General features: G+C 46.9%; 1 protein-coding gene across 3 annotated transcripts in view; it reads right to left on the reverse strand.

Moving 5' to 3' along the window:
* Nucleotides 1-692: 692 nt before the first annotated feature.
* Nucleotides 693-27,305, reverse strand: part of ASAP3 (ArfGAP with SH3 domain, ankyrin repeat and PH domain 3) — a 72,881-nt gene continuing 46,268 nt past the window's right edge. For 2 of the 3 annotated variants that reach the window (XM_083750704.1, XM_083750706.1), the window contains exons 10-27: nt 26,342-26,451; nt 24,737-24,806; nt 22,704-22,791; nt 20,637-20,685; nt 19,474-19,661; nt 17,940-18,073; nt 16,401-16,495; nt 16,016-16,196; nt 15,146-15,231; nt 13,862-13,977; nt 13,055-13,122; nt 11,896-12,003; nt 9,513-9,756; nt 8,342-8,615; nt 7,402-7,573; nt 6,090-6,212; nt 1,607-5,369; nt 693-1,266 (exon numbers count right to left, since the gene is read on the reverse strand). In XM_083750704.1, coding sequence (XP_083606830.1) covers nt 5,295-5,369; nt 6,090-6,212; nt 7,402-7,573; nt 8,342-8,615; nt 9,513-9,756; nt 11,896-12,003; nt 13,055-13,122; nt 13,862-13,977; nt 15,146-15,231; nt 16,016-16,196; nt 16,401-16,495; nt 17,940-18,073; nt 19,474-19,661; nt 20,637-20,685; nt 22,704-22,791; nt 24,737-24,806; nt 26,342-26,451 — 2,181 coding nt within the window. In that variant the 3' untranslated portion in view covers nt 693-1,266; nt 1,607-5,294. The remainder of the gene's footprint in view (nt 1,267-1,606; nt 5,370-6,089; nt 6,213-7,401; nt 7,574-8,341; nt 8,616-9,512; nt 9,757-11,895; nt 12,004-13,054; nt 13,123-13,861; nt 13,978-15,145; nt 15,232-16,015; nt 16,197-16,400; nt 16,496-17,939; nt 18,074-19,473; nt 19,662-20,636; nt 20,686-22,703; nt 22,792-24,736; nt 24,807-26,341; nt 26,452-27,305) is intronic. The other variant, XM_083750705.1, reaches the window with a different exon arrangement.

Genomic DNA, 27,305 nt, shown 5'->3' on the forward strand with positions numbered 1-27,305 from the left:
CTTCCAAGTGGGGCAGATTGTTCCGTCTGGCAAGCCAAGATGCTTTGCACTGAGAGAGCAATCATCATAGTATGACACTGAATTCCTCCCATTTGTCAGCGTCTTCCCTATTCCTGTGACATTTGTTTTAAACAATCTTTAATGCTGTATTTCTGAATTGCTAGGAGCTCCTTTGGGACCTTATGGTGAGGAGAGAGTAGTAAATCAAATGAACCCCAACCCCATCTGGGGAAACATACAATGCCCAGGAAAACTTTCTACATTGTCCTTTTGACACTAGGTGAATATCTTTTTTTATTGCCCTACATCAGATGTGGGATATGTTGCTGCATTGCAATTCCCATCAGCTCCAGCAAGCATGCCCAATGAATGGCCAGGGATGATGGGAGCTGTAGTACAGCAACATCTGGAGGGCCAAAAGTTTTCCACTTTCCAGGAACTTCTAACCTTAAGCAGCTTGGAGACTTACTGCCAGGTACTCATCCAGCTCCTTCCCTCACCCTCTCTTACCTACTGCTCCTTTGCTACTTGCCCATGAGGACTAGGAGGATGGCTGTGGTTTGATTGTATTTCACTCCAGATCCTTGTGTAAGGAGTTGATATGCAAATATTTGAAAGAAATAAAGCTATGGTGGGGGGAAGCCAACCAGGGCATGAATCACACCAAAGTACTACTAGTAAAAAATAAATAAATCATCAATCAGAACTTTTATTAGAAACAAAAAAAAGATAGGAACAAAAAACAGTACATTTTCAGATGGCATATTCAACTTATCTCCCAACAACTTTTTGTCTTTTTTATATATAAAAATGCAGTATTTCAGAGAGCAGCAGACTTGTGGTATCAGCCCCATACCAGACGAGGGTTATGTTGGTCCAAGAAAACGATCACAGATCCAAATACCGGTGTGGTACTTTTAAACTCAGTGCAAACAAATTTTGGAGGGGGTAACCGGGTTGAAAATTTCTGCAACAAAACCAATAGGTTCCTGGGAAGACACTCTGAGGGAAGCAATCTAGTTTAGAGGTATATGGCAGGCCTGTGGCACACTCTCAGGAGGAATGGCTGGAGAGGGCTGCCTCCAGTGTCTGTTGCCAGAGGCCATCACCCCACTCTGCCCAACAATGGGACTGGCCCTGCTTTCATTAGTTTGGAAAATTGGGGGGAAATGAAGCACAGTCCTGCCCCCCTGGTCCGAGTGCTGAACTCAATTTGAGATAGCTTCAAAGTATTTGCTAACATGTAAACTTCTATACCAGGAGCCTCTAAGACAGGGGTCTGCAACCTTTAAGACAAAAAGAGCCACTTGGACCCATTTCCGAAGAAGAAAAAAAACTGGGAGCCGCAAAACCATTGCGACATTTAAAACAAATATATCTCCAGAGCCGCGATCTGACAGCGGGTGGGAAGGTGACGTCGGGACAGTGCGTGACTAACGCACGCACCGCCCCCATGCGACATCACAGCCAGTACAGCGCCCGTCACAGTGGGGAGTGTCAGGGCGCACAATGCGCCTCCTCCCCTCGCTAGTATCCGCCCCGGAGCCGCGACAAAGGTGTAAAAGAGCCACATGCGGCTCCGGAGCCGCGGGTTGCAGACCCCTGCTCTAAGATGACACCTTATAGGTGCCAGTGTCCCTAGTACCTTCCATGGTACCCACAAAAGGGTGCCACGTTGCCTCAAAAAAACAACAACACAATGTGAGAGATACTGTTTGCTCTTCCTGTTTCCACTGGCTCAGCCTCTCCCTAGTACAGCAAAGTCATTATGCCATGCCCCCCACAGCAGCCATTTTGTGACCTAAGGCACTTTTTAAAAAAGTTCTATATGTAGCCCACTGACCCAAAAAGGTTGGCAACCCCTGTACTACATAATAATTACATATTTACAGAATGATCTTAAAGGGCTGCTGGGCAGCAAGGAATGACTTGGGATAGAGTACAAGGATTGCTATGCCAGTGGCTGGAATCATGAACAAGCACTTTGTACTGCAATGTTTTGTTGCAGCCCCCTTATATCACTCTCTTTTTTTGTCTTTGAGACAATTAGAATCCTATCTTTTAAAGAAGTAGAAGATCTGAGATACTTAGGTAGGCATACTTTGTGCCAGAAGCCAGATTCTGTGCACAGAATACACACATAAATCCAGGTTTGAGAATGAAAATGGGAGTTTCCTGTTTGTCCCATCCAATCACCTCAATGGTTATTCCATTCATGTATTTGGTCAGAAACCCCACAAACCGAAACAGGCCTTAATTGACCTATTAGCCCTTACCATATACTGTGTCAGTGAGTTCCACAGGACTGTCGGGCACAAGAAAACGAAGCAGAAAGACATGAACACAGCAAACTGCACAATGCCCCTTGTTCCCACGTCCCTTCTTCCTGGAGAATGTATGCTGGGGTTGGCTGAGAGAACAATACTTACTCTGCTAGTAGACTTTCTGCCCAATGTACTAGGCTTTACTTAAAAGGAACATAAAAGCCTGCCTTACACTGAGCCAGATAAAAACCAAGCTAGATGGATCGTTTATTATCTGGTAGCAGCTCTCCAGGGTTTAAGGTAGGGAATCTTTCCCATCGGTACCTGGAGATGCCAGGGACTGAGACCTCCTTCTGCATGCAAAGCAGATGTTCTCCCCACCAAGCTACTCATCTACAGCTGGTAGCTGAGCAAAAATAATAAATTCAGCTCCGGTTGTTCTTAGTGCTGAAAAAGCAGCTTAAAACAACTTTGCTTGTTTAAATCATCTTACATCTGGGGCCTGGTTTGATTCCGTTTTGGAACCAGCAAAGCTTTCACTGGCTTATGTGTCTACATTATTCATGCATCCTTTGCAAAGAAATCTGCAGGGTGCTCACTGCGGAAAAGAACCAGCTGTTTAAAGATTGCCCTGAACTTTTCACACCCTGGGGAAAGGGCCAGAGCATGTACAGTGATATTGCTTCTCTTTAAAACTGGTCAAACCAGAATGGAGCATTTGAAGGCGAGGACGGACATGGTATTTAAAAGGGCAGTCACAGTGAGTTCTTCACCCATGAGAGCCAAACTGGATTTGCTATTTCCACAGCAGATATACCTACCAGCAAGACAACCCCACGTGTTCAGACATCTACTCATCTTTCTGATGGGCCATCCACCTCTTAAAACGTCTGAAGTGGTACATACACATTTATTCATTTTTTTAAAAGTAACATTTTAAAAACAGTTGCAAACCTAATAGTGGGATTTGGGGAGGGATTTCATTGTCGGGGAGAACTGCCAATTTGGCAACTCCCACAGCTGCTTTCCTTTTTGTTCAAAATTTAACCATTCTGCAGACTTGCAGAATTGGTTTTCTCATAGCTTGGCAGGAGAGGATCAAAAACGGGACAAGGGCACTTTCCAAACTGGCTGAGCTGTTCTAAAAATATTGGGCTGGATCTTATGGTGTACTGCCCTACCAAACTCAGTCTGCTCTCAGCCAGCCCACACTGGCCTGTCTTCTTAATGACAACCAGTCCTGACTCCCAGCCTCCTCCATAGCCCCTGTACCACTCAGCAGGGAACAGGACAGGGAGAAAACTAGAATTACTTGTCTGCATCTGCCCTTGGCTCTAGGTCCGCTCGCTGTTGGCCTCCCTGCCTTCCCAGTGGCGGCTGGTGCCCAAATCCAAACAACAAGAAGTTTAGATTCAGCCTGAAAAGCTTCCAAAGTGCGAGCAGCAGTGGTTTCAAAACATTACAGAACTCACAGATTCCACAGGAAGTTATCAGGAGCTCCGTAATGTAGAAAATCAATTTGTTCTCTGTTACTCCAAGAGTAGAGCCAAAGAGTGGAAGTCACAAGGAAACAGATTTTGGCTAATAGGAGACATGTCTTAATTGCTAGAACTGTTCAACAGAGGAACAGACGGCCTCATGAGGTGGTGGTCTTTCCTTTGCTGAAGGTATTTGAGCAGAGGTGCAACCAGCTTCTGCCAGGGATGCTGCAGCTGCAAGATTCCTGCAGTGTGCACCTCTAAGCTCCCTTCTGACTTAAAACAGTCTATGATTCTGTAATCTTATGAGTGATAATGGCAGACAGGCTGGTCAATATGGGCCCCAAGACATTTTGCAGCCTGAAGAAGAGCTACAGATGCCCCTCACTTCCCACGAGCGCCCAACGCTTTGAAAAGCTTTGCTTTATCAGACATGAGTTCTGCCCTTCATCAATCTTCTTCATTTGGAGGGCAGTGACTTCCATGGGACATGGGAAAGCTGTGGCTGTCCTGGCAGAATGCAGTCCCTGAAAGGTGAATAGCGGAGGCAAGACCTGGAGTTTGCACACCATTATCCAACTTCTCCAGCAGTGCACACCTGGTGCCTAGCAGATATAGCCACACAGGAACCTGCTTTATGCAAAGTCAGACCACTGGCCCATCTTGCTCAGCATGGTTGACACTGACTGGCAGCAGCACTCCAGGGCTTCGGGCAGGGGCCTTCTTCATCCCCTCCTGGAGATGCTGTCAGGAATTGAACCTGGGATTTTATGCATGAAAAGCAGGTGCTGTACCACTGAGCTGCAACCCTTCCCCCTAAAGGGCATTCTCAACTAACTAGGCCAGTTGGGACCAACCAAGGCTCCCAGAATCGTCTGCATGCAGCAGATGTGAAGATACTCTGCACTGAATGAAGAGATGCAGAAACGGATCCATGAGGCTAGGGTATTTGACCTCTACTGGGGGAAGAGCAACGTGAATCCATGGGGCTGGAGCAGGATGTGCAGCAGCTCTGAAGCCCTGCCAAAGGCCTGGCTTGGTTTTCCAAGTCTCCAGCATATATGCATTTGCTGCATGTTTTCAGATTTCTCTTGGAAGCAGGGCTCATCCCTCGTGACTGTCGTAACAGAAGCCGAGATTGCTACGAAACCAAACACTGCACTAGGAGTCTGAATCCCACCCAAGTGTACATTTGTTCTCGAGCGAGAAAATCAAACGGAGGCAGAGATGACTTGGAGATGGAGCCTCCACAGCCAACGAGAAGATACCTCAGTTGCGTGAGGCCGCAAAAAGAAGCCAGAAAAAGTCAACCAAGCAACATCAGCAGAGCTCCTGTCCTTTCTCCAGGTCCTGCTTAACAACAGCAATGAAAACAGTGGCCAAGCCAAAGCCAGTGGCTTCTTCCCAAGGATATGATCAAGGAAGTGATTACGCAGATGGCATCCTATGGAGAACAGCAGGCTCAAAGGAGATGGGGCGAGTCCACCTTAGGTCCGCAAAGCAGCTCAGACAGATTCATCTCTGCAGCTGGAACGTGAACAAAATGGTCCCATCAGTCTTGCAAAGGGTGGACAAAGCTGGAGGGAAAAACTCCTGTTCTTGTGCCATCGCCTTCAATGAACCCAATCTGTGGGGGGGACAGATACAAGAGGGAGACAGGATTAAAAGGGGTGGGGGAAGGCAGATGAAAGAGAGGCTCTTGCAAATGTACCTTTCATAGCACCTGCCTTATTATTCCCCCCAAAAAACATTCTTAGGTTCAAATCTGCAATGAATCTTCCACATGACTGCAATCGTTTCATTGTTTTTGAGAGTGTGACTGCGCTCTTTTCCTTCTGTATAATTGATGGGATAATGCCTGCAATGAGGCTCGCTCTTTCGATTGGCAGAAATAGCAGTGGTGACCACAACAGCCTCCTAATCTCTGCTTAACCAACATGTCCATAGCAACCACCAGTACTTTCCAGACAAAATTTGAGTAGAGCGACCAGAGTATCCACTGCTGAGTATGATGAGCAGAAGACGTTTCTGGTGTCTGCTGTGGGGAAATGTCAGGAACAGCATTTCTGGAATACTGGGCACACTTATAAAGATGGATTTCACTAGTGGGAGGGAAAAGGGAAGGGGAGAGGTATGACGTAAGGAGCCTCAACACATCACTCGTAAAGAAGGGAAAGAGTGCAATTGTACAAGGAAATGATTATAGTGGTGCAGAAGGTCCATTGCAAATACACACCCATGTTGGAAAAAACATGCATTTGATAGCACCATCCTCCTGCCTTCTTTCCTCCCTTCCCTCCCAAAGCTAGAAGGAACAGTGTCCCATGGAGGAAGCAGCAACACTCACCCAACTTTGATCATCCTCTTCCCGCGTCACCACAATCACTTCACCCTTGGAGAAAGTCAGCTCCCGAGCCTTGTCCCCCTTGCAGTCAACCAAGGCCATGACTCTCTTCGGCCGTCCCTTGGCCTGCAAAAATGAAAAATGGTAGTCGTCAGTTTCACACAACCCTCTTTCCCTTGTGTCACTGAGCCACAGCCCTTCCGCAGTTCTGTGAAGCCAAAACAGAATTGCAAACAGGCATCTCATTGATGAAAGGGTGAAGAGTCACCCACCCCTAGCCACAGGTTACCCAACCCTGCCGAAAGCCTTGTCACCCATTCTGCAAGCCAGCAGGGGAGAACCTGTGACACACCCACACACCCAGATGTTGTAAGACTAAATCATCCCTGATATGCTTATTTATTGTGGATGGGGGGGGGGGTTTAAGCTGTTTGAATCTTCACACTTAGCCTTAGGGTTCTTAGCAATCTCTGCTGGGCACCCCTTTACCTTATTTACTCGAATCTAATGCTCACCTTTTTTGGTCAAATTACACTGCAAAAATCAAGGTGCACATTAGATTTGATGGCACATTTACTTTCACCAGCAAATACTTTTATTGGTTTCAAGGTTCTGAAAAGTAAGGTGCGCATTAGATTCGATAGCACATTAGACATGAGTAAATACTCAAGTCTATTTACTTATTTTATTTAGTAAATAAATTTATTATTTATTTACTAAAGCACTTGTTGCCCACTCTTCAACCAAAATAAAGAAAAAGAGGAAAGGAAAGCCTCCTGGAGAGGCTTTTCAATATCTGTAATTAGAAAGTTCTTGTCCTAAAGGCTTGCAATTAAGACACAACTCAAAAGGAAAAGGAGTTGGGAGGGAAGAGGGGAAAAGCAAACGCAGGTATTAGTCCTTAGTTACAGATTTCTTCTAACAAGCAGCTGGAATGGAAACAGCTCAAGAAGGAAGAGAAGCCAAACGTTTTTGGGCTCTCAGCTGATACAGTGCTGCCTCTCCCTGTGCTATAGCCTGCACATATCACCATAGGAAAGTTCTACAACTCATCCTGCCTTTGAAGCTCACAAGAGGTCCATCATTCTTTCCTACCAGCCTGAAGGTTCTAGGGGCAACCACAACCTCTTTCCACAACAGCCTTTATCATCTGAACTTACTTCTCAATGACTCAATTACTGAAATGGATGCACACTGACTATTGGCCCCAGATACCGAATGCTGACAATGCTCACCGATGTTGCGTTCAAGAGGAAATCCCAAACCACGTGGAAAACTTGTTTGAAACACAGCATCACCATCTCACAGAACTCACCGGGGCAAACCTTCTTGGCATCGGCACGGGGGGCGGCGTCTGGGCCAGCATCGGAGACTTGCAGGAAGGCAGTTCTTCTGGGCAACCAGAGCTCTGAGGGGAAAGTGGGGTGCCAGGCAGCTTGCCCACGGAGCCACTACTGATCCGCCGATAGGATCGGGTGCTCTCAGAGCTGTAGAGGGAAGAGAAAGTGCATGTAAACAAAGGGTAGCCAAGGAACCTCCTGCATGCCAGGAAAGGGCAGCGCCACAGGCAAAAGTGGGTGGAGCCACAGATGTGACTCTAACCCTTGTACACTCCAGCCAGAAATGCATCTCCCCACCAGGCAAGCAAGAGACTTCAAGGGCACATTCCAGCCAGGCAAAAGCACTCAAGGGAGGTGCAGATCAAGGCTGGTATGGGCTGTGGCCCAGTGTGAGTCCTGAACCCCAGGCCCGAGGTTTTCCAGCCTAGCCCTAGAGCAAGGGTGGTCTTGCCTGGTGGTCTGCATTCAGTTCAGACCTAAAAATAACATTAGTTTGGTTGAGTCAGGACAGAAGGGAGCAAAGGCTCCATCTGCACTACGCTTTTAAAGCATCGTCATACCACTTTGAACAGCTATGGTTTCCTCTAAAGAATGCTGGGAAGCCAGAGTGCTTTAACAATTGATCCCTCTCTCTGCAGAACTCTGGGAAATGCAGCTGTGGGAGAGGAACAGGGGGTCTCCTAACAACTCTTAGCAACCTTAACAAACTACATTCCCAGGATTCTTTGGGGGGAAGCCATGACTGCTTAAAGTGGTACGATACCGTTTTAAAAGTTTAGTGCAGGTGATGCCAAAATCAGTTTCCCCCAGGCCATTTATGGTAACCATACCTTAGACTAGGCCCTTGAAGCCACTGCTAACCTACCAGGTGCTTGGCTTTCAGGCCTTTCCACAACTGACACCTCCTGGTCTCACCTGAACTTGACCGGGTTGGCTTGTCCTTGTTCTGGAGAGGTCCCAGGAGAAGGCTGTAGCACTGTCGCCTGACTGGGGTCCGATCTTCTGCGCAGGGATCCACTTTCCTTTTCGGAGCAGGTTTCCCAGTAGGCTGTGCCTTTGACTTCCACAGAATTGCGGAAGCTCAATGGCTGCTGGGACGTGCCACCATCTTGCATTCCAGGAACGCTGGAAGTGGACGAGTGCCGCCCCTCGGGGACATCTGGCGACTGAGGCAAGGACTCTGAGGGGTCTAGAAAGAAATGGGAAATGAATTACTTACTGAAGCAGAAACCGAGATCTCAGAATTACATTCGCTAAGTAAACAGAAGGATGGAGGGTTGTGGTCAATGTTAGCCGTACTCAGAGTCATCTATATCCACAGAACTATGATACCTAGCACCTGTAATTGCAGTTCTAAAGATCCTTCAGGGAAAGCCATGTGTTTTAAATGTATAGTGTGGATGTAGCTAATGCTAATGGACATGACTAACTTAGGCCCTTTAGTTTTAATGGGTCTATTAGGAATAAAACCTAGTTGGGTATTATCCTGGACACTTTTTTCATACCTGGAAGGAGTGAGCAGTAAATAGAATGTATCAGGCAATGATTTTAGGGCTTAATGGAGATACTGGATACAAGCTCCCAACGGATGCTAAGATCTTTCTACTCGGAGCACATAGGCAGCTGCTTAGGAGTTTGGTGATTACAGGGAGGGCATTACTGACTGCAAAACTGAAGGCTAGAACATCTGCTGGATATGCAAACATCAGAATGTAAGAATCAGAAAGTATGTCTGTACACATAAACTTAACATAATAAATATTTTTGTGAGGGGAAATTATTTAATCAGAAGATGGGTTCCATTTTATTCAACTCTTCAGCCAATGTGCCCCAAGAAAATGTCCATGTAGAGTCTTGGCTATAGTCTAAGATATAATGCATAGACACACACATACAGTATGTATAATATAAAGACATGGGTTTTACGCACATTGTGAATTTAGATATTGTATAATTTGTGTCTCTCTGTGTGTATACACACTTCATTTTCCAATTGCAACAGACTTGCTCTTTTTCTACTGGGGCTCTGATGTACACCTTTGTGCAAAGCATGTGGTCAGTCTTGTCACTGCTTGGCTCTACTTACCCAAAGCACTCTGCCCTGGTTTTGTCTTGGAATTCCCTCTGGTGGGATTTTTGACTGGCAGCGGTGGTGGGGTCTCCTCACTCTTTGAGCTTCTCAGGCCAGGCCGTGAGGGGACCAGGATGGTCTCGTAGGTCTTGTTGCTGATGTCTATACCTGTGCAACTCCACCTGTTTGGAGGGAAGAGGGCAGGCTGGCCTGTGGTCGGAGATGATGAAGACCCAAAAGACCGCTGCAGTGGGCTCACCTATCGGAGAAAGCAGCAAAGCTCTGTTTCAATATCCCTATACCTCTTAGCTCACTGTTCCCCAGCCTCCCAGAGCCTCCCAGACTTCGTTGGATTACAACTTCCCTCATCTCTCACCACTGAGTCATACTAGTTGTCTCAAAACATCTGGAGCGCATGACATCAGAAGAAGACTATACAGTGTTGCCTCGCAAGACGAAATTAATTCGTTCAAGTCTTTTCGTCTTGCGAGTTTTTCGTCTTGCGAAGCACGGTTTCCCATAGGAATGCATTGAAAATCAATCAATGCGTTCCTATGGAAACCGCCTTCAGACCAGGTCCGGGGACAGTCTGTCCCCCGACCTCTTCTGAAGGCCGACGGGGGGTGAAAGTCTTTGCTTCCCCCCGCCTGCCTTCCCGGGACAGCGGAGACTTCTCCGCTGTCCCAGGGCGATCTTAAAATGCTGGCGGGCGGCAGCGAAGCCTTCGCTGCCGCCCACCAGCATTTTAAAAACCCTGGGACAGCGGAGGACTTCTCCGCTGTCCAGGGCGATCTTAAAATGCTGGCAGGCGGCAGCGCTGCCGCCCGCCAGCATTTTAAAATCGCCCCGGGACAGCGGAGAAATTCTCCGTTGTCCCGGGGCAATTTAAAAGCCCCCGGGAAGGCAGGCAGGGGGGACAAAGACTTTTGCCCCCCGCCGGCCTTCAGAAGAGGTCCAGGACCTCTTCTGAAGGCGGGCGGGGGGCAAAAGTCTTTGCTCCCCCCCGCCTGCCTTCAAAAGCCATCCGGGATAGCGGGAAGCGCTTCCCTGCTATCCCGGACTGCTTTTAAAATGCTGGCGGTGGGGAGCAAAGCCTTTCGGCCCCCACTGGCCTTCCTGGACCTCTTCTGAAGGCCGGAGGGGGGGGGAAGGCTTTGCTCCCCACCACTAGCATTTAAAAGAGGTCCCCGGAGATTTCCCTATGGGCTTTCTTCTTGCGAAGCAAGCCCATAGGGAAATTCGTTTTGCGAAGCGCCTCCAAAACGGAAAACCCTTTCGTCTAGCGGGTTTTTCGTCTTGCGAGGCGTTCGTCTTGCGGGGCACCACTGTACTAGAGGCTCATTCCCTTCTTTCACTGCACTCAGGACCAGTTCCTGAAACTAACCCATCCTCTAAGTCTTAAGGGCCTCTCCATGGCTCAAAAGCACATTCCAATTTGAGGCAGCAAATGGTGTCGAAATTGGTGCACATCTGAAGAGCTTTGTGAGACACAAGCAAGAGTGAAGGCCATAGGAGTGAAGCAGAAGAGCCCTGGCTAAAGACCCGTCTACTTCAACACTCCACTTTTCACGGTGGCCAATTTGATGCCTCCTGAAAACCTACAAGGAGGATACGAAGGCAACAGAGCTCTCCCATTGAGGCTTCCCAGCTGGTAGCGGAGACAGACTACCTCAAACCACAAGGTTGCGTGGCTGGAGAGAAAGTAATGGGGTGAGAGAAACGGGCCAGTCTAGGCAGGTGGAGGACCTTGCAATGAAGTTCCAGTCAAGCTGTGACTGTGGATGCAATGTTTATGAACCTGTTGAAGGCTTCTACCAGCTCCTTCCTTGTACAACCCCAGGCTGGCCATGTAGGTCCAGCCCTCAGAACCCAAGAACAGTCTTCCTGGATTAGACCAGAGGCCCATCAGGTCCAGCATCCTGTTCTCACAGCGGCCAACCAGATGTCTATGGGAAGCCCGAAAATCGGACATGAGTGCAACAGTGACACTCCACACTTGTGATTCCCAACAACTGGTATTCAGAAACGTTCCGTTTTAGACAATGGAGGTAGAACATAGCCTGCCCTCCATGAATGCCTGACCATCTTTTAAAACCCTCACAGCATCTTGTGGGAACAAATTTCATAACCACGTGCCCTCTGGTTTCCCAACCACAGGACGTCATTTACCAGGCAACCAGAGGGCAAGACATCCTTACAGCAGCTTCAGTTCTTTGTTCTGAAGAGAAGTACCTTCAGAGGATTTACACTGCAAGTTCCATGAGGATTTACACTGCAAGTTCTAGACTCCAAGTTCCATGATCCCTAACCACTGGCCATGTTGACTGGGGCTGATGGGAGCTGGGCTCCCCACTTCTGAATTAGGACAAACACAGTCAGAGCTCCTAACACACAGCACCTTCTCGTCCAGCTCATCTTCACTGTCATAAGAAAACTCCTGAGGGGTTTCCCAGTCGTAGTCCAAGTGTATCTGGGAAGCCAATTTCCCTGCCTGGGCTTGCTCCAGCTGTAAACAAAGAGGAGACAGAGACTCCATCATCAGTTTACCAATGAGAAAGACCCTTCGGGTTCCTGCAAGTGATGTAGTGCTGCAAAACCTAACACACTTGGGGACACAATGAGGCTTACCCCCCACCCAAAGAATCATGCACTGGAATCCTTCCAAATGCTACAGGAGGCAATGATGGGTCTGCTACTAACAGTGCAAACCATATCTACTCAGAAGTAAGTCCCACCAAGCTCAATGGATTCAACAACCAAGGAAATGTGGAGGCCAGAAACCGTCTTGGCTGTGAGTCCCAGAAGACATGCTCCCTACAGACCTTTTCCATCTGGCCTGGGAAGGTGGAACCTTGACTGACTCCAGCTACAAAAGCTGAGGCTGCTGAACGGACTCTTGTTGGGGGGGGGGGCATTGTTGCTGTTACTGATTTTTTATATATCTTAATTTTAGATCTTATAATTTATGTGGAAATTGCTCAATTTGGTTGCGTATTTTTGATGTTTTATTTATTGTTTATGACCATTCTTGTTACGTTGTGATTATGTTTTTTCCCCCATGTTGCACGCCTCCTTGAGCATCGTTTGAACTAGGGAAAGGTAGCATACAGATTAAATTAAGTATGCATTCATGTAAATCTTTTTAGGATTGTAGCCGTAGCCAGTCAATTCCAGCTCACTAACAAGCACTGTTTGCAGGGTCCCTTCTGCCTGGACCTCAATGACCCTCTGCAAGCCACACCCCTCACCAGTCCTTAGCCACACCCTGCTCAAATGCCTTTGCCTGTCTGGAATGTGGCCATGGACAGTGACAATGCCCACCTTTCCTTCAAGGAGCTCAAGATGACATATCAGATTCTCTCCTTCCTATTTAACCCCCACAGCAACCCCACGGGGTAATTAGGGCAGCAAATAGTGCCTGCTGCAAAAATCACCTAGCTAGCTTCATGGCTGAATGAGAAATCGAGCTCTGGCGTCTCAGGTCCATCACTCTAACCATCACACCATGTTGGCTCTCAATGCTTCACAGATGACCCCTAGCTTCACCCCCAACCTACCAAGTCTTCACACTCGGCATGCTTGTACCTCCTCGCCACATCTAGAGGGGTTTCGCCAGCTGCATTTACTGAACAGAGAGAGAAAAACAAAGCAAGGCTGTAGAAGGTGTGGAGGGGGGGAAGGGGCATTTTAATATATTACCCCCACTTGAAAGAGGGCATAGAGCTGTTGACGTATGTGGGCATCCCTTACACTTGAGCCAGAAGCTGCAGTTAGTGCAGAATGCTTCAGCATATAACACCTCGCTCACAGATCTGCACCGGCTGCTGACTTGCTGCGGGGCTGAGTTCAAGGTGTTGCTGCTATCAGTATAGAAAGCCCTTCATAACTTTGCCTCCGAGATCTCCTTACCCCATTTTTATCCGTTTCAATCTGCAGAACTCCTGTTACAGGTGCCACATAATACCTTTCAGTGTGGCGGCACCTAAACTTCGGAACTCCCTGCCTAGTGACATCAGCTGGGCACCTTCACTTATCAAGTACTCTTTTCGGCACCTGCTAAAAACATTTTTGTTTAGGCGAGCTTATCCAGAATGCCAATGTGTGTTTTAACCTGCTTTTATTTTATCGTCAATTTAATTGTTTTCCTGGACACTTTAAATTGTTGTTTTTAACTGCTTTTACCAAAAATTTTATGGTCTAATTATTATTATTATTTTGCAAACTGCTTTGATGTTTTTTGCAATCAAGCAGTGTATAAATTTTATGAAATAACCAAACCAAGGCTCATTTTGTGCATGCCTGAAGAGAAGTGTGCTTATGTATTTGTGCATCTTAGAGGAAGTCACCTGGGGGACGTATCCTACCTGCATTTGTAGAGGCTTTCCCCTTCAGCAGGAGCTTGATGCAGTTGGGCTGATTATACTGGGCCCCATAATGCAGGGCTGTGCTCCCATCTGGAGTGGGCCGGTCCAGATTTCCCCTGAACACAGACAAGACAAATCCAGCTTTTTTAAAAAAGAAACTGAAAACACAAAGACTAGTTTGTCAGTTCTCATGGCTGCAGGGAGATCTCCTTAATCTTCCCCATGCCCATCTCCTCTCTCCAGGCTTTTCAGTCACCCCCTCCTGTCCTTACTTTAGAAAAAAGTCTGAATTAGCCAGAAATTCAGAGTCTTGGGGTTGTGTGCAACGCAGCACTAAGCAGATAATTCCGTCAGCACCAGGATTTCTCCTTGTGCAACAGAACAGTCTCTCCCTAAATCTGTTCTAGGGGTTCCCTCAACCCTCCAGAGCAGATTTTGGGGTGGCATAGTGTGTGCACGGGATGGGGGGTGGGGAAGAGAGGAAGGGAAATCCCCTTGCACTAATGCAAAATTTTAGTTGAATTCCGCCTATACGTTTTGTAAATGGGACCTGCATCAACAATAACACACTAAACTTAATGAGAGTAGAGAGACTATAGCTCAGAGGCTGCATGCAGAAGGACGCAGGTTCAGTCTTCCTCATCTCCATGTAAAACTGGGCAAGACCTTAGCCTTAAACCCTGCCAGTCAATGTGGACAATACTGAGCTAGAATAACTAATGATTTGACTTGGGTAAGGCCACATTCTGTGTTCCTCTGAGTTCAGGGTTCTTGCCAGCCATTCCTTCCAAACAGGACACTCCATTTCTCTATCCCCACGCATCTAGTTTTATATTTCTTTCTAACATTTCTCACATTCTGTGCCCACTGAGCATGCTCAGTTCTTATCAGGCTATTTGGGAGGGCAGGGATCTCAAGTTTTTGTGTCTAAAGATTTTGTACCTTTGGAAAACTCAAGATTCCCTTAAGCAAGCTTGATAACTCCTCCTTGGTCATGTCTGCACCATACATTAAAAGCACATGGCTCCTGGGAACTGCAGTTCCCTGGCAGAAGGGTACAATTCCTGGCACTCTTTATGAACTACACTTCCCAGCATTCTTTGGGGGTGACACTGATTTCTCAGTGGCCCCATTTCTATCAGCACCCACCAGCTGTGCCCACTATTAGGCAGAGTGATATCACATCCAACTGAACCTGATTGCACAACTCTACGTGCAGAATTCTGCCTTCCCGAATACTTCCTTGTCTATAGGTAGTGGAGAGTTCTCCACGCTGAGCCTTACCCGTTCTGAATAATGAAGTCAACCAGGGGAAGGGAGGTCTTGTTGGCATAGCGCACAGCCAGATGCAAAGCCCGCTCACCTGGTTCCTATGAGAAGGGCAAAGAGGCAATACTGTACTTTGCAATCCTTTCTGTGCTAGAGCTCTGCTCTGATAGATCAAGTCAGATGGAGTGGGGGGAGGACAAAAACCAACCAACCACAAGTCAAAGGAAATCCTGTGTAAGCTGCCTGGGTGTTGGCTCTGGATCGATATCTACTGTTTGGGCTCCCTGCCTCTACCAACCACTCCTATATCAGGAAGTTTTTAATGTTTGATGTTTTACTATGTTTTATATATACTGTGGCCGGGACACGGGTGGCGCTGTGGGTTAAACCACAGAGCCTGGGACTTGCCGATCAGAAGGTCAGTGGTTCAAATCCCTGTGACGGGGTGAGCTCCCGTTGCTCAGTCCCTGCTCCTGCCAACCTAGCAGTTCAAAAGCATGTCAAAGTGCAAGTAGATAAATAGGTACCGCTCCGGCAGGAAGGTAAACGGTGTTTCTGTGCACTGCTCTGGTTTGCCAGAAGCGGCTTAGTCATGCTGGCCACATGACCCGGAAGCTGTACGCCAGCTCCCTCAGCCAATAAAGCAAGATGAGTGCCGCAACCCCAGAGTCGACCACGACTGGATCTAATGGTCGGGGTCCCTTTACCTTTACCTTATATATGCTGTAAGCCAGCAGGAGTGGCTGGGGAAACCAGCCACCACAATGTGGCAGGCCATTATTTATGGGGTCTTGTGATGCCGAAATGCTTCCAGCTAGCTAAGTGATGGCTCACACCTCGTTCCAGTGTTTCCCCTGCACACACACTCAGTTTTATTCTGCTCACCTGGCCTTCGGGGCTGGCTAGAGGTTTGGACAGGTCGTGGCCCTCTGCAAAGGCCTGAAGCAGAGCCAGGAGATCCCTGCTCCGGATTGCTTCCCAGAGACGGCAAGGCTCATCCCTGGCCGCTTTGTGAACGTACTTGCGCTCCATGTACTTGGCCATGATGAATTCCTTCCGGGCATTCCTGTGTGGAGGGAAGATGGAGAGGTCTCAAACACGGTACCTGTCGTCTAACCCACTGCAATGAAGGAAACCCTGCCCACAGCTGTCCCAGGGTGGGCTTGAAGCGCCAACCTTCTGGTTCACAACCAATGCACGCACGCACACACACACACGCACACACACACACACACACACACACAATCTGCTCGTTTCAGTTTCTACTCACATATCGCTGCTTGAGGAGGGTTTCGGGCTAACGGGGACTGGCAAAGTGGCCTCCATGACTTCATTAAACTTGGCATTGCCAATGCTGACTGCCAGCTGTAAGAACAAGGAAAGGAACCGGTGTTACTGGAGGGGAGACGTAACTCCATGAAGCATCGAGGACATATAGGCTTTGGGTGGGTGAGGAGAGGTCCTGGGCAAAAATCTCTCCCTGCTGGGCCCCCTCTTCTGTTTTAAGAGGCCTTCCCAGGCTTGCCTGACAATGGTTTGGGAGGATCAGTGGTGCTCTGAGCAGCGATGAGAGTGCACCATTAAAAACACTCCCCACAATGTCCCGGGGAAACAGGGCATTGTGGGAAATGGGTATGTAGGCTAGACCCAACTGTCTGGCCAGGGGGCTAGAAAATGAAAAGGAGGCCCAGGGCAGGCATCAGCAGTGGGTGCTGCCTAAGGATGCCATGTGACAATAATAATACTGTAGATAGAAGAGCTTCCCATAGGTGTCCATTTGGCTAGTTGGTATGGCAATCCAAGGCAAAAGACCTCCCTCACCCTTCTCTACTCCGGACAGCAAGTGAAATCTATTTTGCTTAGGGAGCCGTTAGAGGAGGACAGAGATAAGAGGATTTAGGAAACTCTTTGCTGCTTAACTTTCTGTATATGTTGCCTCAGACATTTGGGCAGCACCAGTGATGGGATGATTTGCTCTGGCTACATTTCTAGAATATGTTTATGCATTTTGATTACTTTCTCTTATCCCTGAAAATCTAAACTACGCTAAAAGAAAATGACGGCGTTTTAACCCAATATATATTTTAAGTCCCCACAACCACCCTGAAGGTATGAAAAGGCATAGAGTATAAAAAGGAAAAGGGGTCCCTGATTAATTCTCCACAAGGAACCTTTCCTTCCTTATTTTAGGGCCAGGGTGGGGAACATACGTTGGACTACAATTTCCATCACCCCTGAGTATTGACTGTTCTGGCTGGGGGTGATGGGAGCTGGAGTCCAGCAGCTTTAGGAGGGCCACAGGTTGCCTATTCCTATTTTGGGCTATCAAGCTTCTGCCTTTCCCGGCGGCGTCACTTTACAGACAATGTGTTGCTCTTAGGAACACAGCAGCCACTGTCATGCAAGAAGAGATCTAAAGCAGCAGGACTGGGGAAACTATGGCCCTCCAGATGTTGTTGGGACTACAACTCCCATTACCCTTGACCACTGGGCCATGCTGGCTGGGGATGATGGGAGTTGGGAGTCCAGCAACACCTGGAGGGCCAGAGATCCCCTACCCCTCATCTAAAGCAACCCCAAGGGCACTTAGCCGGTTCCTGCTAGATTTAAAATCCGTTTGTAGGCACAAAAATACCTGGTTTTACACCAGATTTAGCTGTTGTGCCGGTGAGTTCAGGATGCCAAAGAACTTGATGCCAGCATGTAGGAAGCAACTTTGGCAGTGTCGCTACGAAAGAGAGAAGTAAGGAGGCAAAACAGAAGTGGGGGAAGGCGCCCTCTGTTTCCAACACACAGCCTTTGTGCTTACCAGCAGTTCAGAAGTGCTGAGCACATCCAGGGTCAAAGACTGGATTCGGGAGTAGTGCACCCCCAACTCACGGTGGATCCCTGAACACTCGATGCATGTCAGAATGCCAAGGTTGGTGGAGAGCCACGTGGGATCTGAGAGAGAAGCCAAGTACAGAGATGCTACATGAAAAAGGCGTTTTCTCCCCGCCAAGACACATTCCTTTCCCACCTTGACATGTAAGCAGGTTACAAAAGGAGAGTGGGTACAAGCTGTTGGAAGGCCCATGGAAGTGAAGGCAATGGCTAAGAGACTCTCTGGCACAACCCTCATCCATTTCAATTGGGGTGACATGGAAATATTCCCATTGGACAAATATAGGCAAAATGTTTATTAGTACAAAATGGAAGAGAAGTCATTCATTCATGAGGAATATTATGATTTTAAAATTGCATCTTTTTTGTGTGTACAGTAATACTTGTCGATCTATGACAATAATAAGTACAAACATACTCTAAAAACAAGAATATGTATAATTGTAAGATAAAGTAAGATGTAAAGATATACCTGTGAGTAATAAAGGAAAAACTAATAATAATAAAAAAGGAAATATTCCCATTGGATCAGAAGGCTTATGGAGACTTGGGCCTTGGATTTTGTAAGAGGTTGCATCAAATCAAATCCTTTATTAAGGCAACCAAATGCAGTTGTAGCCAAATAACTTAAGAACTGAACTTCTTAACAAAAATAAAAGCTTGACGCACACAGTAAGCAAAAACATACAAGTGGCAACCATTTTGTATAGGCGGTCCATTCCTGGCCCCTGCATGTGTTGGTGGAGCGCCCATAAGCCCACCACCACCCTCTTCTGGGTCCAAAAGGACCCACATGTCAATTGGACGTGTGCAAAACTGTCAACCCCTGTACATAAAAAACAAAATCTTAGGTTCGAGCATGGATGCATGTCATTGTCTAAAGCTGAGCAGCCTTCGCTGCAAATTTAGTGGCATTAAATATTACAGATATGTCTGTACCAGACACCAGATATGTAGTAATATCCATATCACTGCTAAAGATTTCTCTAAATATTTTTGCCTAGGTATTTAGTGCAAGTAGATAAATAGGTACTGCTCCGGCAGGAAGGTAAACGGCGTTTCCGTGCACTGCTCTGGTTTTGCCAGAAGCAGCTTAGTCATGCTGCCACAGGTGGAATCTTCTTTCTTGTAGTTTGGATCCATTGCTCCGTGTCCGCTTTTATTTCACAGTTTTAGTATACTATGTAGCGTGCATGACATCCTCTAGCCAGGGGCTACCACATACACAAAAGCAGCAATCTCTGGAGATTTTCTAAAATCTTCCTTCCAGAAAAGTGCGACTTCATGGTCTGCAAATGCAGGTGTGCGTTGCAGAGCAAAAGTGGATTTTGCTCAGATAAGCATTCCTCTTCTCCCTGCTGCAATTTTAAGGCGGGGAAAGTACTGGGAAAATCTGGATAAGGCAATGGCATCCACATCCTTTCATGCTGTGTTGCAGCACCCATCCCTGCTGCACCTACCTGGGGCTCCGCAGTCACAGCATTGCCTGTTGCCTGGCATGTTCTTCACCTCGCCAATGATGAGTTTGGTGAGCTCCTGCAGCCCCCCATCTGCCATGCTGCCGGCCGAAGACACGCACCCCCCTGGGTCCCCCTTGAAAGCATTGCTGAGTGCTTCGTCCTTGCTGTTCTGGAGCACCGACACCCACCTAGTTCGTGGAAAAGAACACCCATCAAGAACCCATTTAATTTGCAGGCCAGGACAAATGTCTTCAGTGACTGCAGTCACTAAAGAAAGACCTTTTTTACATTTAAAGAAATATTTTCATTTCTTTAAACAAGAGCGCATACTTCAGTAACATTCAAGAATTTTTTAAAAAACCAATACAGGTGAATACGAATTTAACACAGACCCACAAAACATAAAATTTGGGTTGTTTTATTCATGGAAAAAATAATTGTCAGTGTTGGGAGGTAGTAACGTTTCAAAACAGATTTGCTTTATTTATAAATATCAGGATATTGCCCTCCAGATCTTATGATACTATTACCTAAAGATGAAAAGTTACTAGGCATTTGAAATAGCAGACCACTGGGGTCACCTATCTCATTACTGTCCACACTGACATCCCACCCACACTATACATTTAAAGCAGTGATCCTGCCACTTTCACAGCCTTCCCAAAATGATTCCCAAGAACCGTAGTGTGTTACGGGTGCTGGGAGCTGTTAGGAGACCACTGTTCTCATCAGAGAGCTACAATTCCCAGTGTTTCTTGGGTAGAGGGGCGGACTCTTAAACCGCTCTGGAAACTGTAGCTCCATGCAGGGAACAGGGGTCTCCTAACAGCTCTTGGTACCCGCCATGAACTATCATTCCCAGGACAGTTTGGGGGAAACTGGCAGGCAGCGGCTCTCAAAGGTTTCAGACCAGGATGTGGAAATGACAGGGGTTGAACATGATATCTTTTTGCATGCAAGGCAGATTCTCTACCACTGAGCAATGGGCCCTTTGGGAGAGAAAAACAAACCAAACCAGGGATGTAACAGCAGGAACAGAAGTAAGAACATATTTATTTCCCCCTTAGCAAATGATTGTTCCCCTCACTAATGCTACAAGCCGTTTTCCCCAATCAGAGGGGCAGGAGGCCTAAGGCAGAGAGAACAAGCAGCAAGGGACTTACACAATACATTCGTGCTCATCCTCTGCTTGGAAGTGGTAAGTCCTGTTATCTGCAAGGAGAGGAAACTTGGATGGGTGAAAGAGTAAAGAAGCATGAAACTTCTCTCAATTTGTAGCATAACAACAACAACCAGAGTTCATGGCATTTTAAAATGGGAAGGGAGCTCAGTGGCTATCCAGCTGCTCAGTCCAGGAATCTTGCAATCTCAGCTGCAAAGAACTGTCCCCTCAATGCAGCTGCATGTTCCCAAATGGTAGGAAGCGTTAGACCCTTTGGCAGCTGCCTGAATATCAGGGCCAGTTCATACTGTGGCTTAATGCAGACTGCAAACCCTCCTCCAACTACTGCAGCCCCTAATTTCTCCTCCCTAAATATGGAGATTCCCTACACTTTGACAATCCGAATAGGAGATCTATATCAATTGCCTAAGGAATCTCTGGATTTATGGAGAAGTTGTGGGACAGCAGTAGCTGGAGGACAATGCTGCCTGGACCAGGGGAAATTAAAGGGGTTTGTCATCTGCATTAAGCCAAGTCCTGGACAATCCCTCAATCTAGGGCTGGGACAACCCCTGCATAGTCCCCAGCCTCTACGCATAAAGAGCAAAGAGCAGAAATGTTAAGCATATATGTGCAACTTCATGCAAAAGAAGGAAAAGGCTTATAAATTGGGTGGGCATACACAGAACTAAAGAACAGGGCACCTGTGCGTGTCGTCTCAGCCCAGGAATTTGTATTTGGTAGCAGAAATGTGCTCACAGTCCTTTCACACAAAAATACAGTCCTGGTTTCTTCCACCGAAGTTTTATTCATTTTAGAGTTCTATTTTTCGTTTTGTTTTTGTTGCTGTTGTTAGAATACTGGGAGTGATGTGTCCTTGGTGATCTACTGCAAATCACCCAAAGACCAACCAATAGTTAAGAACAAACCCTTTACATGTGGCTAATACAAACCAAGTCAGGCATATTTATTTGTAGCTTTCACATCAGTTCACAGTTCTCAATGATAGGTTAAAAAATATATTACAACAATTCCAGAAGGCAAATTCTGAAGGATTCATGAAGAAATGATATTGTTTGTGATATTTTGAAACAACAGATTTCCAAGATACAGTTCAAGTGTTTGTATTTTCTTATTAATTATGCATCATTGTATATTGTGGAGTGGGCAATGATATTTGTATGAATTATAAGAAAGGAAAATGTTTGTAGGTTTAGTATAAACTGTATATTTTTTAAAAATAAATTACAACCCCCAAGTCACTATTTAAAAAATGAACATATTTAAATGTTTGTTTTTCAGAGTTTCAGATGAAACTGATTTGCAGCTGACCTCTGGGGCAAAGTTCAAAACAACCTGCAGAGCAGCAAGTGTTTTGCTTCAGAAAAACTGCTTGATGTTATCAATACTCTTGATACTACCACCCGTAGGTAAATGAGTTGTAAGAGTTAGGTAAATGCCAATAAACTGATGTTAACCAGGCTACCACGTCCTCATTCCATGCATGCAACAACATAGTTGAATCCCACCCATTGTTGTTGGTTTGGGGCATCCGTCTGCCTTGAGAGACAATGGAGTGCGCCTTCAGGGGTGAATTCAAACCACTATGTTAGCAGCACCAGTGACCTCCCCAGGGCACAAACCTGGGCAGTGTGTATGGAGTTCCTGGGCTGCCCAGATGACAAGATCCTCCTCTCAGCCTCACTCATGTGGCCCAAAGGAAAGCAGAGCAATAAGTTTGGTACCAGCTTGGCTGCAGGAGCTGCTGGAAGGAGGCATTCAATAGCCATCCAACTGTCCTAGGGACTCCACTCCAGATTTGTGTAGGATTTACTCCTTAGTCTTTTCTTCTCCCAAAGAGATCCTACAAGCCAGTGGAGGTTTAGGATCAGAGCTTCCCTTCCCTTAGATGATCTATCTTCCAACGTTGACAACCCCCCTTTGCCCCTCCCTTTCCTCTACAGCATTGTGCAGAAACTGCCTTCTTGACCGTCAGACCTGCCATTGGTCTCGCCCGCTCAATCCCACCTGCAGGGTGCATGACGTACAATGGTTTAAATACACTTACGTGTCACAAGGTCAAAGGACTTTTTATCCTCTGGATGAGGCCTCACTTGGCAGGTCAACAGATTTAACTTGACGGGAGGCCGATTTATCTGCAAAAAAGGCAAAAGAAATGGTAGTGGGGTAGCAAGCAGACTCTTCCCTATGGCCTCTATTCACACTGAGCTCCCTGAGCTTCAGACTGGAAAACTATGGAAGTGGAATGGGCAAGATTCCTCTGTATCTACAATGTACCACATAGGAGTAGAATGGAGGCTATAGGACAGGGGTAGGCAACCTAAGTCCCGGGGGCCGGATGTGGCCCAATCGCCTTCTCAATCTGGCCTGCGGACGGTCCGGAAATCAGCGTGTTTTTACATGAGTAGAATGCTTGACAGGGGGTTGGACTCGATGGCCCTTGTGGTCTCTTCCAACTCTATGATTCTATGATTCTATGAATGTGTCCTTTTATTTAAAATGCATCTCTGGGTTATTTGTGGGGCCTGCCTGGTGTTTTTACATGAGTAGAATGTGTGCTTTTATTTAAAATGCATCCCTGGGTTATTTGTGGGGCATAGGAATTTGTTCCAAAATAAAGTCTGGCCCACCACATGGTCTGAGGGACGGTGGACCAGTCCATGGCTGAAAAAGGTTGCTGACCCCTGCTATAGGATTTTCTCTGGCACAGAAAATACCAACTCTAACCACAAGAGGGCATATTCAAACCACATATTAGACACATATGAAACCTGGTCAAATCACCTTGTGGGTTTAGGGTTTTCTGTTTTATTTTACCACATCAAAGTGCAATTTACAAAACCAGACCTGACACAAGCAGCAATCCATAACCACTGGGGGGAAAGTGGTTATGACCACCACAGGAAGGTCTGAGGACCACACAGGCAATGAAAAGAAAACAGTACGAGTTAGGATGCGGAAAGGAATGAATTGCTGTTGGCTTCCCATCTGTCTTGAGAGACAATGGAGTGCACCTCTGGGGGTGAAGTCAAACTGCTGGATTAGCAGCACCAAAGTGACGTCCCCGAGGTGGAAGCCTAGCCATGTATATGGAGATCCTGGGCTGCCCAGAGAGCAAGAACCCCCTCTCGGTCTTGCTGATGTGGTCCAAAGGAAAGGAAAGTGTGTTTGGAAACAAATACCTACAAGAAAACTGGATGAAAGAGAATGGAGAAAGAGGAGCTGGCCGAGGAACACGGAAAATGAATTCTGAGAGGTGAAGCAAAGACAGAAGAGGGACCTGGGGGCCCAGCCTCCCTGCTAACCACAGGCCCCATCCGAAACCACCTTCAGCAGAGTGGCAAGATATTAGCAGGGCAAGCCGAGAGAGGCAAAATGATTTTATTTCATTTTGTTGTTACAGTGGTACCTCGGTTTACATACACTTCAGGTTACAGACTCCGCTAGCCCAGAAAGAGTACCTCGGGTTAAGAACTTTGCTTCAGGATGAGAACAGAAATCTGGCGGCGTGGCAGCAGCAGGAGGCCCCATTAGCTAAAGTGGGCAGTTCGAGGTTAAGAATGGACCTCCGGAATGAATTAAGTTCTTAACCCGAGGTACCACTGTATTACACTTACTTCCCTCCATTTCTCCAAAGAGCTGGAGGTGGCGTAGACACTTTCCCGCCCTCTCCCTTTCAGCCTTCTGAGGGAGGAGAGACTGAGAGATAGGGACGGACCCAAAGACACCCAGTGGGTTTCATATGACTGAGTGTGGATTTGAACTCGGGCTCTCCCAGATTCTAGGGTTACCACTCTGACCTCTTCACCATACAGTGGCTCTTGTGTGGGGATAGCTATTAGAAGGGAGTTAGGGAACCTCCAGCCACAGGTCAAGTCTATCCTGCAAGCCTCCACATTTGGGCTGCCCGGTGGCTTTCCCCAACCACGCACACCTGACCCACACCGGACATCACACATTCGCTAAAGCCTTGAAGGAATTCCTTTAAAAAACCTTAATGCACATCAGTGCAAACACACCTGTAGCTTTCAGGCAAGGAGGCAAGAATTTCCACACCCACCTCTCATAAGCCCTACTTACCGTGCTGTGCGAAATAGTGAGGCATCCGTACTTCACGCCACACTTCCTCTTCTGCCACACTTTCCGAATCCTGGGACACCAAGAAAGAAAGGCAGTGCAAATCCAGTTTTAGATCCCAGATTATCTCCCCTGGAAGTCACAAATGGCAAAATGCTGGACTTCCTGTCTTCAGAGGCTTGGCATGCATTTTATTTTGGCAAAGGATCCCGCCAAGTTAATGGTTGTGTGTGGGGAAGCACTTTTGCACCCTAAACACTAAATAATTTTATTGCAGTGGGATCATTGCAGGCAAACGCTTTTAAAGGCCAATCTTCAACAGGTGGCAGAAAAAGTCAGCTGGATGAAACATGGGTGTGTGCCCATCCGTGCGCATGCAGACACACAGAGAGATTTATTCTCATTTATTCATTCACTTCACATAATTCTAGATTAATTTTTCGGGGAAAGCCCTTGCAAGAGAGCCTATAATAGAAAAATAAACAGAAGCACAAGACAGCAAAAACTCCATTCAAATAAACATACAGTTGCTTAAAATAATTCATAGACGAGAAGCATGCTCATATAAAATAAATTTAATGATTAAACCAGGCTTCTTAAATGCAGCAACACTATAAGTCGTTCAGCTCAGCGTGTCAGCTAAAAGCTATGAAAAGAAATGGGGTTTTAAAGTCTCATTTACAAGCCTGTATTGATGCATCTGCCGCAGGAGGGAGCCCCTAAAATATGGGGCCATCACTGAAAAGATCCCATCTGCTATGCCCTCCAATCTGATAGAGTCAAGAGCAGAGACTCTGAAGCCAATCTCAAGGTCTTGGCTTATTTATAATCCATGAAATACAATCCATGAAATACAATTAAGGCTTGAAAAGTCATTTAACAGCACTCTATCAGCAACAGGCATATACACACAGACATGAGCAACCAAGCTTAGCAGGAGAAACTGAACGCTTGAGCTCATGAAAACACTTGTCCATAACGTGATCTAAGGTGGTTGCAACAGGACTAACCACCATGCATATATACAGAATGGATCCCCAAATGCACGTTTGGATTAAAGGTGGATCCCAAGGAAAGACTACAGAGTTATCAAATGCAGGAACAGCTGTTCCTAGACTGTGCCATGTCAAGTTCAAGGCAAAAAACTGCAGGTCTGAGGGTCACTAGCATCACATAGAAAGCTTTCCTCAGGAAGCAGTGACAAGCCAGCATGGCAGCGTGGTCAGAGTGTTGGGACTAGGAATGAGGATATCAGGGATGAGATTCCCACTCACCCGGGAAGCTTCCTGGCTTTGCACCAGCTCAATCCTAACACTAATATGGTTCAGACAAACCATCCCGTATAGCAGGTGGTGTTGACCTTTTGGGGTCCCTGGCCTCATGTGCAAACTGGAGAAAGTGTTGTGGTCACCAAACACACAGATGCACCACAACAGAATACTTCTCTGAAGCCTAAGTCCAAGGGGTGGTGGGGAGAGACCTCTCTCAGTGCATGCAGTACCTGTTGGAGCTCAAGTGAGATGCAAGAACCCTCCCAAAGAGACATTTGCATCGCTTTTGGCCACCACCTTCTGGAGATCCAACACAAAGACAATTGCACATCCTCACCCATCGCTTTTCTTGTGCAGGAAACCCGATTTCTCGGTCCCATATTGCTTGTTCCCTTGGTGCTGGTGGATGCTGTAGCCACTGCCGGAGTTCTTCCTGCTGAGGTTTTCCTGAGAGTTGCAAGGACATGTGAAACATATATAGCGATTCTACACATGGGATGCCCCATTGTGAACCTCCTCCTTCCACACACAGCTACATGGCCGCTGGCTCAAAATCCCTTTGGGAGGCGATCTATTCTCACAAGCAAGGCTAGTTCAAGGACCTGGGTGAAGGGGCAGAGGCAGTATAGACACTGCCAATTCTACTAAAGGTGAAAGGTATGTACAGTCATACCTCGGGTTACAGACGCTTCAGGTTGTTTTTTCGGGCTGCAGACCCCTGAAACCCAGAAGTACTGGAACAGCTTACTTTCGGGTTTCGGCAGTTGCGCATGTGCAGAAGCACTAAATCACGCTTTGCGCATGCGCAGAAGTGCCAAATTGCATCCCGTGTGTGCGCAGACGTGGGTTGCGAACGCTGCAGGTTGCAAACGTGCATCCTGCACGGATCATGTTCGCAACCTGAGCATCCACTGTATAAGCAAGATCAGCCGCATGACCAAAGCGTGATGCAAAAATCTTGTTTCAATACAAAACACCTAGCCAGATTTAAACGAATCAAAACATAAATGATCAACTATGATTTCATCAATCAAGTGATATAAGAGCATAAGAAGAGCCCTTGCTGGATCAGGCCTGTGACCCATCTAGTCCAGCATCCTGTTCTCACAGCAGCCTGTAAGAAGCAGCTCCTGAAAGCAGGATTTGAGTGCAATGGCAGCCTTCCCATTGACAATTCCCAGCAACTGGTATTCAGAGGCATGCTGCCTCCAATGATGGTGGAGGTGGAACACAGCTATTGTGGGGAAAGTCAGTGTGGCATAGTGGCTAAGAGTGTTGGACTAGGACACAGGAAAAGGGTA

The sequence above is a fragment of the Podarcis gaigeae genome, assembly GCF_964106915.1.
Source record: "Podarcis gaigeae genome assembly, chromosome: 8".
NCBI lineage: Eukaryota > Metazoa > Chordata > Lepidosauria > Squamata > Lacertidae > Podarcis > Podarcis gaigeae.